Below are 13,969 nucleotides of genomic sequence, written 5' to 3' on the forward strand. Positions count from 1 at the left end.
TAGGCAGTTCCTACAGTAGGATGTGCTGGGTCTGGTGCTGAGGATGAAAACATCCAAGATTACTATCCTGCCCAATATAAGGCTGCCTGGCCACTGAACACAGACTCAAACGTGTGGGTTTATTCACATTTCTGACCACCCCTTCTTCATGGCCTTCTGCTTCTTTTCCAACAGGCTGTTTGCAGTGTACTGCAGAAGTGCCACAGGCAGTTTTAACCAAGGCAGCTCAAGTGTGAGAAGCAGCACAGATTTCACTCTGCACTGCTCCACAGGCAGTCATTTGTTCCTTCTGCTATCGTTCATGCCCAGAGCTGCACAGTGCCACAATTACATCGCTTCCAGTGGTCACTATAGTTCCTTTAGCTACCTTTTGGGGACAAACTCTTAAAATACTCCTAAAATGAACTGAACAGGGGATAGGCCACCTGGATCCATCCATTGAAGACCCACTGTCCCATTCCTAGTAGCATTCAGCATGCAGAAAGTAGTGGTTCATGTATGCTGGTATTTTATGTCCAAACCCAAGACTGTCTCTTTCTAGGACCGGCTCTAAGTATACAGGTCTAGAAAACTTCTGCACTTATCTGAGGGCTACAGTGGAGATTTGGAGATGTAGCAACATAGCATGAAATAGCATAACTCCAGTAGAACAGGAGGTTTTTTCTATGCTTTTTCTTCCCTGTTGTTAGCACATCTACAAAACAACTTCCTCAGGTACTGTTTTCTCAGCAATTCCACTATGATTTCTGTATTTCATTAAGTTTAACTCTTTGTAAAAGCAACTGCTGTGGAATTAAACAAGGTATTCCAACAGTGACAGTGAGTAGTTGCTGATCCTGTTTGCATCTTACTACTTCTTTTCTTCCTAGTGTGTAAACAAACTTTTGAAGAACTATTACTTAGGCATTAGGTATCTTCATAAGCAAAAGTACTTTAAAAGAATTATATATAAATATGCCAACAAATCATAAATAAAATATAAATAGTTATATAAATAAAATTACATTTACAATACATTGAAATCCTGCATTACTGCAAAACACCCTGCAAGGCTCACTGCTGCTCAACACAGGTGAACACAGTAGCATCAAAATGGTGTGCTGGTATCAAGGTTGTAAGTAATTATTCTTTACCAATTATTGGGAAAAGAAAAAAAGAGAAAATTATGAATTTGGCCTAATCTTTTTAAAGATCAGAGTCTGCCAAATGTTACCCATCTATCCTAGCCCTATGCTCTGAAGAAGTCCTAGACCATTTTTCAGGTCTGCTACTTGGAGAGTCAATGCTCTTACAGTACAATAATGACAAAATAAAGTCCTATGTTAAAGAGAAATCAAGTTTTATGGACTTTTTTTTTAATCCCGGAACTTCCCTCACATGTTGTGTTCACATAAACTCCAGAGCTGTTGCAATGTGCTGCCTCAGAGAGCCATTAATAATGGCAGTCCCATAATTAACTTCAAATCAGAAGCTAATCAAAGTAAATCACCATTTTTTAAACTTAATGTACCAAAGTCCCATTAAAATTTCAATAATTATTTCATCTTCTTTGGTCCTTCTGATAGAGCAAAACACGCTTTTTCTTGCCCCCCACAGAACTGTGCCTGCAACTATATTTTTAGGAGGAATGAGGCTATTAAAATTAGAACTGAGAGACAGGTACTTTGCCACTTTTATTCCTGGTACCCCAGACTGTTTAAGCAGGACTACACAGCACCATGTGGTTGGCCTGGATAACAGGTTGATATGAGGACATCAAAAAATTACATTTTTTAAAAGTTTGGCAGACTCAAACAAAGAATCAAATCAACAAACAATTTGCAGCAGAAGGAAAATCAGAACCCAAGAGCCATGGGCCCTACTTTCTCTTTCCCAGCACCCCTACACTCATTTTGCTGAACATGAATCAAACTCAAAATCAAATCAACCTTTCCTAACAAAATATTGGATAATTGCAGAATCTCTGCGTTTCAGAACATTTTTGAGTCTTGTTATTAGAGTCTCTGCTTCCTTTTGGTTGGCCTTCTCATTTCTTTTTAATAAGCTTCCCTAAGTTCTCACTGTTCCCCCTTTCTACATCAAACACTACTATAGCAGACGGTTTTGGGCCTTTATTGATTCTTCCAAGATGTTAAAAGTGGGCACACTCTAACCACTATTTGAAAAATAATATTTAAGCCAGATTCTAGGCATTGAGATCATCTCAAGAGCCTCTCGTCTTCTTTGGACTTCTCCTTGTAGATACTCCATAAAGCAGTCATTAACATAGTCTAAGCATTTAGTTTACATCTACACCAAAGTCACTATTATCTTCTACTGTTATTGTATGACCTGCCCTCACAGCCTTTCTAATTTCCTTTAGCATTTCACCATTATTACTGTAAATTATGTGAGTATATAATCCTAAAGTTTATTTTTTCAGTCACATTTGGGGTTTCAAACTGTAAAATTTTATATTGTTTATAAATACTTTTGTTTTATCTGACTTGATTTTAAACTATATTTAAAATGATGTTTCATTCCTCTTATTGAATGCTCTAATCTCTTCTTTTATGAACCTTTATATTACAGTGTTAGGTTCTTCCTACCAATTTCCTAGTGTATCTATTGAATCGATATCCCCTTATTCAAAACTTGTCATTCTTGTTTTCCACCTTACTTTTTAGACTTCTAATATATCTACAGAAGTACACATAAAAACGGGTCGGTTTTCTGTTTTCCAGTAACATTGCTCAATTACTAATGGTTGTCAGTAATTCCTCTATATAGTCATAGAGTCATTAGGCTTCAGCATAAGTAATGTGATACAAGCTTGTAATAGAAGACAATTGCAAGCTGTAAGCACATGATTCAGGTTATCAAACAGAACTAGAATTCATCATGTGTACACAGTATCACTCAAATACCACCTAGGCTCTCCAAGCTCTCTAAGTGTATGCTGCCAGAAGGGCTATTGTCACAAAACGGTACCGCAAGCCCTGTAAATGAATCTGTTACTGAAATCCTGAAGTAGGCAGCTGGCAGATTGAAAAATGCACATTCTTTCCAATAGAATACATTTTGGCATCTGGCTCTGAATGAGTTTCTATTCCTGGGATAAATTGTTCAAGGCCTTCACGTGCCTTAAACATTTCAAAACGGATAAACCTGTCAAACTGCACTTGGGCATCTCTGCTGTAGAATAACATCATCTCAATTGGTAGTAAAATGCCTGAGTGTCACCTGTCCCATGTGCTCAGAAACACCAAAGAATAGGGAAATGCATGTGTGAAATAATGACATCAAACGTGTCCAATAGGCTGGATATGGAGTGAACGGGGCACGCCATCATGTTGTGGTCGGAGGGTAGCAGCATCAGCAAAAGACGCATGCCAAAAACATATATGCTGGTATTTGTATTGATAACTGAGCTCGTACAGGGGCATGGTACCAAGCTTCTTGTGCTTGGCTCACCACTGCACAGAGGCTGAAGAAATGGCAGGGAGAAAACCTGCACTGCCCAGCCAGCTGCCGTCGCCTGCACACAGCTCAGCCCAAACAAACCTGCAGACTGTGGCCTCTCATTCCCCTTCTCTCTGAAAGTCATTCAAAGGAAAGAAGTCTCAGAGAATTGATTTCCATGTACAGGGAAGAGAAGAGAGAAATCACACTGAAAACCAGCTAGAGATGAACATAGGGATGAGAAACAAAACCCAGATGGGTTTCCTTCCAGGTTTCTTGTACTTTACAAACTATCTTCCCCAGGCAGAACCCCCTTATACCTGAGAACGTTTTCATCCGTAAAGATGGATGAAGGGAGTTTCTATAACCCCACAATGCTGTTTTTTCACATCTGATTGTTATTTAGCTTTACCTGCCTCTGCTATCCTATGACTGTACACAAAATACCATCTGCCTTTCCCCCAAACTAAAGCTTAATACAGCTTTTTGTCCAAACTAATGGATGACTTTATAGTATTGCATCAGCCTTGGTCGTTGAATATCATGAGGAGAAAAATGCAAATACATGCTTTTAAAATTATTACTAGTGTATTTCTATTTTTACTATTATTACTTTGCCAGTCAAACAACAGAATTCAAATGGGAAATACCTTCCCCATTCTCCATGTTCCCAGAATGAGTATTTTTAGATGAATCGTGATATTTCTGGATTCCAGTATCCAGGATGCTCTAAAAATATTAGTTCTCAGAACTAGAGAGAAAAAGTTGAACAGGAGAGCTTTAAGGGGTCAAAAATCACGAGGTGAAACACAAAGGATTCTGTTTTGAAATGTCATTTGTAAGTACACCACATGACTTGGCACCCTGAAATGATTTTCTTGGTTTGACAATTCTCTTTCTTTCTTTCTGAGAAAAGAGGTGAAATGGTTTCGGCAGAATATCCTGATCCAATTGCTACAGGATTCAGACTGTCAGAGACAGGAAAAATAAGCCATTTCTTGATGTGGTATAAGTTCACAATGATCAAGCAAAAATATAGAACCTTTGGGTTTTTTGTCAAAATTATTGTCGGAGTTACATTTTTTGTAACATACTGAGACAGTTTGGGAATAAATATAGGCACAACAGCTTTCTTCTTGTTTTGCATTGAGTAAATATTCTATTTAACAAGCTGCTTTCATAAAGTACAGTGAAAAGACGGAGGTTGATAAGCCAATCTCTGCAGCAGCATAATCATATAGAATGGTTTGGGTTGGAAGGAACCTTAAATATCATCTAATTCCAGCCCCCAAGCAACATTTACAACAGCAACTAACCCCAAGTCTTCCTGTCCAAGGCAGGAAACAACATCTGACAAGTTCAAACCATATGTTCAAATGAGAAGTTCATTTTAGACAGTCTCTTAGGCTTAAATACTTTTTTAAGTGTCCTTATCCATAGCTTAATAAAAACTATTGAAAGATACATCGGTAGTCTGTTGTGGAATATAACCTGCAGCACTTTTCCAAAGACAGTTGAGGGCTTGGTTTTGCTTTGTTTTGTTTTTGTTTGTTTATTTTTCTTGAATATCATTGTCTACATACATGTATTCCTGGTTGTTTAGCAAAGAAGAGACAAATTTGTATCATTCACAATATTTGGCCTGGCCAAAATCAAGTTATTTCAAAACAAATGCAGCCTAGCACCCCATAGCAGGACAAGAACCTAAGTATAACTCACGGTTGGATAAATGAGGTTGGTTGTTTTGTATTGCACTCATCTTTACAGTTTTAACATGGATTAAGTCAAAGTTTTAAAATGAACTATCACTGGCCTCTAAATCAATTTTAGGGATGAGAACAGAAATTTCCTAGGGATACATTTTGCTGACCACATAAAAAGACCCTGATTTTGATCGGATTTCTCCTTTGGTCTTACCTGCAGAAGTCATCCTAATGTAAAGCAGAAAGTTTCTCATCAGAAAAGGTGTTCACCCATAGGCAGATAAATGACTGCAGTAACAGGGCTGTGTGTTTTACTGTTATGAAGTAAGGGTTCTTTTTCATACCTTGCACTGAAATAATTCAATTTTGATTCATAATAAACGACTCGTTACCAATCGCTATAGTCAGTTAATGAACCAAGGTGTCAACGATCTTATAATCTGACAGTGTCTGAGCTAACTACAGAGAATGGAATAACCTATCTGTCTCCGTATCTGTCCTGGCTATTCATCCTGACCAGGAGAAAGAAAGCCATTCAGATGGCAGTGTCAGAAATGTAGGCAATAACAGAGCAGGCTGTGGTCTGTGCAGATGGAGCTGTTTTTTCAAACTTTGCATAGAAATTGATTCTTCATAGCCCAGGTAGATTGAACTCAAAGAAAAGGAGAAACAGAAGCCCTCCTGTCAGGAGAAGTCCCTTAGTCCAATTTATGAGACAGACCACAGAAAACTTATCCCTTTTCAGTGAATATGCACAGCTATAGCATACCTCTCATAAAATCAGTTACACACACAAAAATCACACACAAATGTCAATAATTGAAATGTTCCTCAAGTAGGAAGCACTTTTTAGGAGGGCTCAGCCATACTGAGGAATATCACAGAATCACAGATTGGCTTGGGTTGGAAGGGACCCTAAAGGCACCTCATTCCAGCCCCCCTGCCACGGGCAGGGATGCCACCTGCTAGATGATGTTGCCCAGGGCCTTGTCCAACCTGGCCTTGAACACCTGCAGGGTGTTCAACACCGAATCCCAGTATTCCTGTTTTAAGGGCTCTGATATGATGTACCCAAAAGCAAAGCACTGGGTGACAAGCACAAGTACCAAGTCACCCCTTTAGGATACAGCTCACTGACCTCTCAAACCTACAAAGTGTTTATTTATCTATCACAGTCATATGCTTTTTTTTATGCTCTTAGCTCTAAGATGAACACTGCATAACAGGGACATTGCACCTTACAGATCCTTCTGGCCACGAAAAAACAGTCTTGTTCAACCAAGAGAGTCCTGTAAAAATGCCCACAGCCACGCTTCCTGCAGAGCAAGTTAGTCTCAATGAAGAACACCAATCACTTCCACAAGAAAAGATTGAGGACTTGCACTGGTAGGCAGAAATCAATGTAGAAGTTGCAGATTTGTTTTTCGTCAATCAAAAAATGCCTCTAAATTCTCACCGTTCATTCAATCTCCTTTAATCTACTCTACCCACCTTACAGAGACATTTTATAGGACTTTCAATGACCACGTTTTAAATAAGGGACATGGAATCACAGCAATTTCCGTAACTAAGCTTCTTAATTCCCAGTTGATTCCAAATGCAATGATAGGAGACAAAGTTTCAGATCAGCTATTTTTAGGGAACAACAGCATCTGTGTGTTCATGAAGTGCACTCTGCTATCTGCCATCGACGAGCCACTTATATGCATGCATTATCATTTTCTCTCAGTCTCTTCCTCTGCCAAATCCCCATTACAATCCCTCCCTTTGACAAATTTCCTGTTACAATCTGGGGCTGAACTCTCCATTGGATTTTATAAACACCCTGTAAACAGGTGAATCAAATCACTTAGGATGACTAAAGGATTCCAGCTGTATCTCCAGATGGGAATTTGTAGGATCCAGTTTTGAATGCAGCATTTTTTTGTAAGCGTCCAATGTATTTTTGCAACAACTTTCTAAATAATGTGTTAAAAGGGGAAAATGTTCCTGCCTGTATTAACCAATGCATGCAGTCTTACAAAAAGCTAAATTAGGATTATTTTTTACCTTCTACTGTCAGGAACATAATACACAAACTTAGGATGATTTTATAGTACTTAAGCAGCTGTCTCTCAGGTTGTTTGCAAACCGTAGCAAGCACACAGCTACGTGACTGTGCTGTCATTATGAACAGTAATTTAAAGGGTTTACCAATGTTATTCAAATGAGGATTGTTTTATGGTTTCAGAGAAAACAGATTTTTTGTTTTTGACAAACCTAAGAAACAAGTACCTAATGGTAAATTGTGGACTTCAGCCAAACTGAGCAGATCTGAAAGAAACTTTATCTTTCATAACCCTAGCAGATAAGAAAACTGTCTTGAAGGGAGGGAGCGCTGCAGCAAGCACATCATCATGCACCAGCCATTACACCTTGCAGCCTGACTGATTTCTCATCAGGTTCAATGGAAGGGCTCTTGGTGACTTCAGCAGTAATTAGCTAGGAACAAAGAGTAACACCAGCCGAAGCTGAAAGAAGAGTGATGTCAGTGGGATATATTGTGATCACAGAAAAATAATAATAATAATAAAACAGGCTAGTGATGCTAGTGATTAAAGTGCTACCTAAAAATTCTTCAGAGAATGCACACACACAGCGTAGACATTGAATAATGCGATTCTTGCAAGTGTTGGCTTGAATTTCCACCTGCACATATTTACATTATTAAATTTCTAAATGTGCATAGTCCATTTTATAATTACCTTGCAAGTGTTAGTGTTTATGTTGGATAGGGTAATAATGGTTTTTGCTTATAGTGACAAATGAGCATAATAAGATAATTCTTCTCAGTTGATACGTACTTTAAATTCAGCACCCCCTCCCCCTTTACTGTGTGGAACAAACTATCCGTGGCATTATAACCAGCTCCTTCTGGAGTAAGAAAGCATCAGAAGTCCAATCCTGAAACTGAAGATCTCAGTGAGAGACTGAACAATACAAGTCCAATGACTGCAAAGCAAATGGGCACAGCAACTCACTGCATATTTGTGTGGCTACAGAACTTGTTTCAGCAGCGTAAGCAGTCTTCAGTTGCTTGTAGTCATCATAAATCATCCTTCAGTGATGTGGCTATCATCTTTTAGTGTATTCTCCTGAACCAAATTCTTTCTTTGCTTCTCCTCTTTCTAATTTCTTGACATTGCCTGTTCCCTACCTCCATTCTTTTGCTTTTGCTCCAGATCCTGTTATTTTATTCCCTTTTACTCCCTTTACTTACTGTTATTTTACTCCCTTTTATTCCTGGCCTCCTCCCACAGTCCTGTTTCTAGTAGATTTTAAACACCATTCAGTCAACAATTCAGACAGCATATCTGGTGCTCTTCCTTGCAACTGGCACTTTGGCATTTGTTTCTGGCACTTTGCCATAGGAAATGTACGAAAGTATATGAACTACAGCAAAGAAATGAGCCCTAATGACATAGCTACACCATGGAAGGAGACAGGCAGTTGTCAGCCATGTGTAACTGGATCGTATAGGTGCAATACCCTGCATCATGCAGACACATCATCCCACAGTTAGCCTCCTCACCTTCACTAATTCAAGAACACCTAAGCACAGCACCTCCAGCCCATTCTGGCAGGAGCTTTCATTCCTGATATGTGCTTGCATACCAGAAAGCCAACCGTACGCTGGGCTGCTTCAAAAGAAGTGTAGCCAGCAGGGCGAGGGCGGTGATTCTCCTCCTCTACTCAGAGCCTCCTGGAGTTCTTTGTTCAGCTCTGGTGGCCCAGCACAAGAAGGACATGAATGTCTTAGAGCGAGTCCAGAGCAGGGCCATGAAACAGATCAAAGGGCTGCAGCACCTCTCTGGTGAAAGAAGGCTGAGGGAGTTGGGGTTGTCCAGCCTGGAACAGAGAAAGCTCCAGGGAGACCTCCTAGTGGCCTTCCAGTACCTAAAGGGGGCCTTCAGGAAAGCTGGGGAGGGACTCTTTGGCAGGGAGTGGAGTAACATGACAAGGAGTAATGGCTTTAAACTAAAAAAGTGTAGATTTGGAATAGGTATTAGGAAGAAATTATTCACTATGAGGGTGGTGAGGCAGTGGCACAGGTTGCCCAGAGAAGCTGTGGCTGCCCCATCCCTGGAGGTGCTCAAGGCCAGGCTGGATGGGGCTTTGGGCAGCCTGGTCTGGTGGGAGGTGTCCCTGCCCATCGCAGGGGGTTGGAACTGGATGGTCTTTAAGGTCAAACCTTAAAGAAAGAAGACATAGAAAGGTCAAACCTTTCTATGATTCTGTGAAACACCCTAGCAAAAATGAACAGATAGCAAAGGCAAGGGCCAACTGAAAAAACAGCGACTGCTCCTCGAGGAGATAGACAACCAACTCACACCTCTCAATACCAGCAAGGGCTAGGTACCATTTCCAGCAAGAAAAATTATCATCAAGAAGGGGTAAGCTTCCTTCACAAATGACAGCTAACAGTTTGAGAAGGACGCACTTCTCTCTATGGCATCTTTTGGCTACAGAAATTAACATCCGGAGACAGCTCAGCTGCTCAGGTATTTTTTAAATTTTGACTGACAATAATTTTCCCTAGAAAAACACAACCAAACTCATATGACAAAAGTTGAACACGTGTAACAATTGGAGCTATGAAGCAATATCTCATTATGTTAATTAAGCAGTTTTGTTTCTAAGAAAAGCCACTCGGGGAACATTAGATACTTAATTGTAATTGTTGGTCTACTAGTAAATTAGAATAAAACAGGTTTGTTATCAAAGGTTCAGTAACAGAGAGTTGTCGATACTCTCTGGTCACCTAAGCCTGTCCTACACGAAGGCGTTATTGAAGGAATACTCAAGGCTCCTCCACCTCCTTCCCATTTCATTTTGTTTGCTAGAATGACTGACTGCTACGTTTTTGTAATCCATTTTCTGCAAAAGCTAGGCAGTTAGCTCATCACTCAAACTTCATCAACAAAGACAAGCAGAGTGCTTTTCTTCTGATCCCTGTCCTTTGGCTTATCTCGCCCAGATAGCCAACAGCTAAAATTTCTATTAGCACAGCCGCATGAGTCATTTCACACAAACAAGGCAGCACTTTAAAGGGCAGTCACCAGACAGGGAGGTATAACAACACAATTTTATCTTAGCCAGAGAGAAGTATTTTTGGTACCGACTGGGAATAAGAATAATATATCTGGGAATAAGAATAATTTGAACGTAACAAACATCTGACAATAGTACATAAAATAGTGTCAATCTGCAATCTGAAGAAAACTAGCAATTGAAAGGAATGATCCCAGGCTGGGAGGATCTGCCTTAGGAGTCCTACAGGCATATGAAAACGATGACTTGTTTATGGGTTACCACCTACTGCAGGCACAGATGATCAAGCGCTTTGGACAGTATAAGGCAACCCACACTCAAACTAGATCACTTTGAGAGTCGGGATTCAAAACTATGTCATCATTACCAGGTTGGGAGGAAGGAGGGTGGAACTAAGGGGTAGAGGGTAACAATCCAATTGATGCGTATTTTCATGAGATCTGCTACTATTTGAGCATTTAGATGTTTTAAGGTATCAGCATAGTAAATGCTATCGGGGGCTGAATGCCACAATGATGGCAGACGTTGGATTTATCATGTGTCTGATGGTTAACCATAAACTGAGGGATATTTTTGCTAAACCACATATCTATCCTATAATTACCTATCTCTCAAGTAAGAAATTTTCAAAAAGTAGGAATATCTTGACTAATCAACTAATCAAGTTTGTTTGCCATAGCGGGTAAATACAGATGCAAAAGATTACTTGCATATTTTTTTATCCAGAGCATTTCTACTATAAATATTATTATTAGTGGCTTGTACCTATAGACTTGGGCAAGTCTTACATGTGTAATGTAACAATGAGGACAAATCACAATCACACCTTCCTTTGTTTTAAATGAGTAACTGTAGTAGATCAGAGCTATCATCCAGAAAAAGGATTGATTCGAATCAATGGAAGCTTCTCCACTGATTTCAATGGACTTCAATTCAAAGCCTTCCTAAAAATCTAGCAAACTGTATGAATTTGGTAGTACATAGACCCAAGCACTCACCTACTACTGTAAGAAAGGTTTTCATGATCTAAAGCTGAAGGCAAAGATGAGAACATAAAAAGTAAACGTCGTGAATGGCTTTGAAAACGTTATGATCTATGAATGCCAAAAGGACAAATATAGACAAGAAAAATAACTAATCACATGTAAGTGTCACTTTGGAAGAGGATCTTCTAATTCAACCTTACCTACACTCATTACCTATGAGCATAAGTTGATGTTATAACTTCTAAGCCCCACAGCAACACCTAAAGTCTCAACAATAGAAAAAAATATAGAAATACAATGAGAAAAAGTGATTCTTTTTCACACTCTTCGATACCTTCAGGATACAGTGTTGCCATACAATGCTTTTTAATCCCTACATAATTTCCCATTAAAAAAATAAATAAATCTCTGGATCTATCCCACTCCATCTTTATATGAGATAGAAATGTATAGAAAGAGTAGATGAAGAATCACAGTACTACTTACTGCAGTTTCTTTAGAAGGTATAAATGACACGAGGAGAGAAGCAGTACTGAAAAGAGGTGAAAATATTTTATCTACACACGTAGGCAGGAACAGGTGTAGTTTGACTTTCTAATTGCCATTAAAACCTGAAACAGACAGGGACAATGACAGTAACCAGGCTTGAAGACTGGAGACCTCCAGTGAAAGCCAAGACAAAGTCACAAACAAGAGGGCCTTTGGGAAATCCCTGATATACTCCAATAATCTTGTCAAAGATGATCAGATAACTCGACACGTACTGCGAAAGAGAGTAGAAGTATATGGGCCATAATTATTCCCTGGCAGTGAGTTTGTTTCTTCCTGAATCACTATTAATCTCCATGACTGATGACAAACTGTTGAAACTAATCCAGGCATTCTCCTAGAATTTCGTAAAACTGTCAGTAGTGAAAAATTCAAGCTGTTTTTCATATTCGTCACAGTTCGCTGCCTGCCTCAGGTGTTTTCACACTATATGAAAACAAACAAACAAACACGAGGAAACACAGAAAAGAGTTATTTAAAATTTGTTTCCTTTGACTTGTCCTAGTTTTTTCCTCAGGAGCTTCTTACAACATCACTATTCTAATTCTGATTCCAGAAGCACATTGTACAATGTAAATGCTCTCAATGACTGCAGAAGGCAGATCTTCAGTCTCCCAAAGAAGCACTGAATACTTCCATGGAAATGCATTGATTTAAATTGCTGATCTGTTACCTCCTACATTCACTCACAAACAACTCTGCATTCCAATATTGAATAGAAAGATTTTTCTAATATGCCTGGGGAACCCTCTGGCTCGGGAGCAAAGCCTAAATGTAAAAACAATTTATTTGTGGTTTTTTTTTTTTTGGAAAGCATTAGTGTGTCCGATTAAAAACCATGTAGTTAGTTATTCTGTATGCTCCTTCAGTATACATATATTTATGTGTATGCAGACAGTATCTCCCTAGTTTTACAGAAGTATAAATGTGATTCTGGTTGATACTTCACAGTATTCTAACCAATAGTGGAAAGAAACTAAACTATTAAACTAATTATTATTAAACTAAAACTATTAATAATTTGGCAGGTCATTATTTGGTCATTGATAAATGAAACAAAATAGAGTGATCAGGGAAGTTGGTTGAAAAGATGTTGATTTAGGGTTGAATCTAAAAATCAAAGCAGTAGTCATGGAAAGAAAATGTAAAAAGCATGGAGTTTGTGTACAAAGTATGTAAAACACAAAACCTCTGGGTCTCCTGTGTTCCTTGCACCTATACAGAGATCAAAGGACAGAAAGCAAGATGTGCTTTTCTCTACCTGTCTATCTTGATGTTTTCCTATGACTCTCTTTTTGCTTTCTTTTACAGGTACATGGCCATTATCGATCCCTTGAAACCCAGGCTCTCTGCAACTGCTACCAAGGTGGTCATTGGGAGCATATGGATTTTGGCTTTCCTGTTAGCCTTTCCTCAGTGCCTCTACTCCATAACCAAGGTGATGCCTGGGAGAACTCTTTGCTATGTAGCATGGCCAGGTGGTCCAAACCAGCATTTTACGTAAGCTTTTGTTCCTTTACACTTGTGCATGGTGATGTCTACACTTGCAGCGGATGCTACGCAGAGAATAGCTAACAGCATCAGTCATTGAGAGCAGGCCTTCTGAGCTAGGAAGATGGTGCATTTAAGTGATAAGTGGAAAAAAAATATTTATTCTCTTCCACGACCATTTTCCATCCCATGCTGCAATGTTTACCGTCATTGCCTCGCTTAAAATTACTACTTCCATACAGACAGAGTTGGTCAGAAATGGGGACAGAATTCCCAATTCCAAGCAAGCTTCCAGTTTATCCTAACAGGAAAAGAAGCATTTCCAGCCTCTCCTTGTCACAGTCAGATTTTTTCCTCTGTTTTTTTTTGTGAGAGGTTTGGATCTTCCCACCTTATTCTGTTACGTTATCACACTTACTTATCTCAAACATCAGTTTGAATAAGAAAATTGTAGATCTTGTAATTCACTCCAGTTTCTGAAAGTGTGGAATAACAGCCACTTAAATTGAATATATTCTCTATTTGTCCCTCTGGTAGAATTAGGAATAAGTGGTTATCTAGGCACAGAAACATCATTTGCCCTTTTTTCATGTCCTCATTGGTATTTAAGATGAACTCTGTGTCCAAGGCTGAAAACCTGTGCAACCATACATCATTGAATTTGACCTTTCTTCTTCCTTTGGGCAGGTGAAAGAGGCCCTGATCATA

At 39.2% G+C, this 13,969-nt stretch overlaps 1 protein-coding gene and 1 long non-coding RNA gene across 7 annotated transcripts in view; one reads left to right on the forward strand and one right to left on the reverse strand.

The window, feature by feature from the left end:
- LOC106020089 (uncharacterized) overlaps positions 1–13,969 on the reverse strand; it is a 252,097-nt gene that overhangs the window by 161,198 nt on the left and 76,930 nt on the right. The gene's annotated exons all lie outside the window — the stretch shown is intronic.
- Positions 1–13,969, forward strand: part of TACR3 (tachykinin receptor 3) — a 36,708-nt gene that overhangs the window by 3,212 nt on the left and 19,527 nt on the right. Inside the window, exon 2 of the mRNA XM_005029699.6 lies at positions 13,082–13,270. Within this exon, the coding sequence (XP_005029756.1) occupies positions 13,082–13,270 (189 nt within the window). The remainder of the gene's footprint in view (positions 1–13,081; positions 13,271–13,969) is intronic.

This window comes from Anas platyrhynchos, chromosome 4 (assembly GCF_047663525.1).
Source record: "Anas platyrhynchos isolate ZD024472 breed Pekin duck chromosome 4, IASCAAS_PekinDuck_T2T, whole genome shotgun sequence".
In the NCBI taxonomy this organism is placed as follows: Eukaryota; Metazoa; Chordata; class Aves; order Anseriformes; family Anatidae; genus Anas; species Anas platyrhynchos.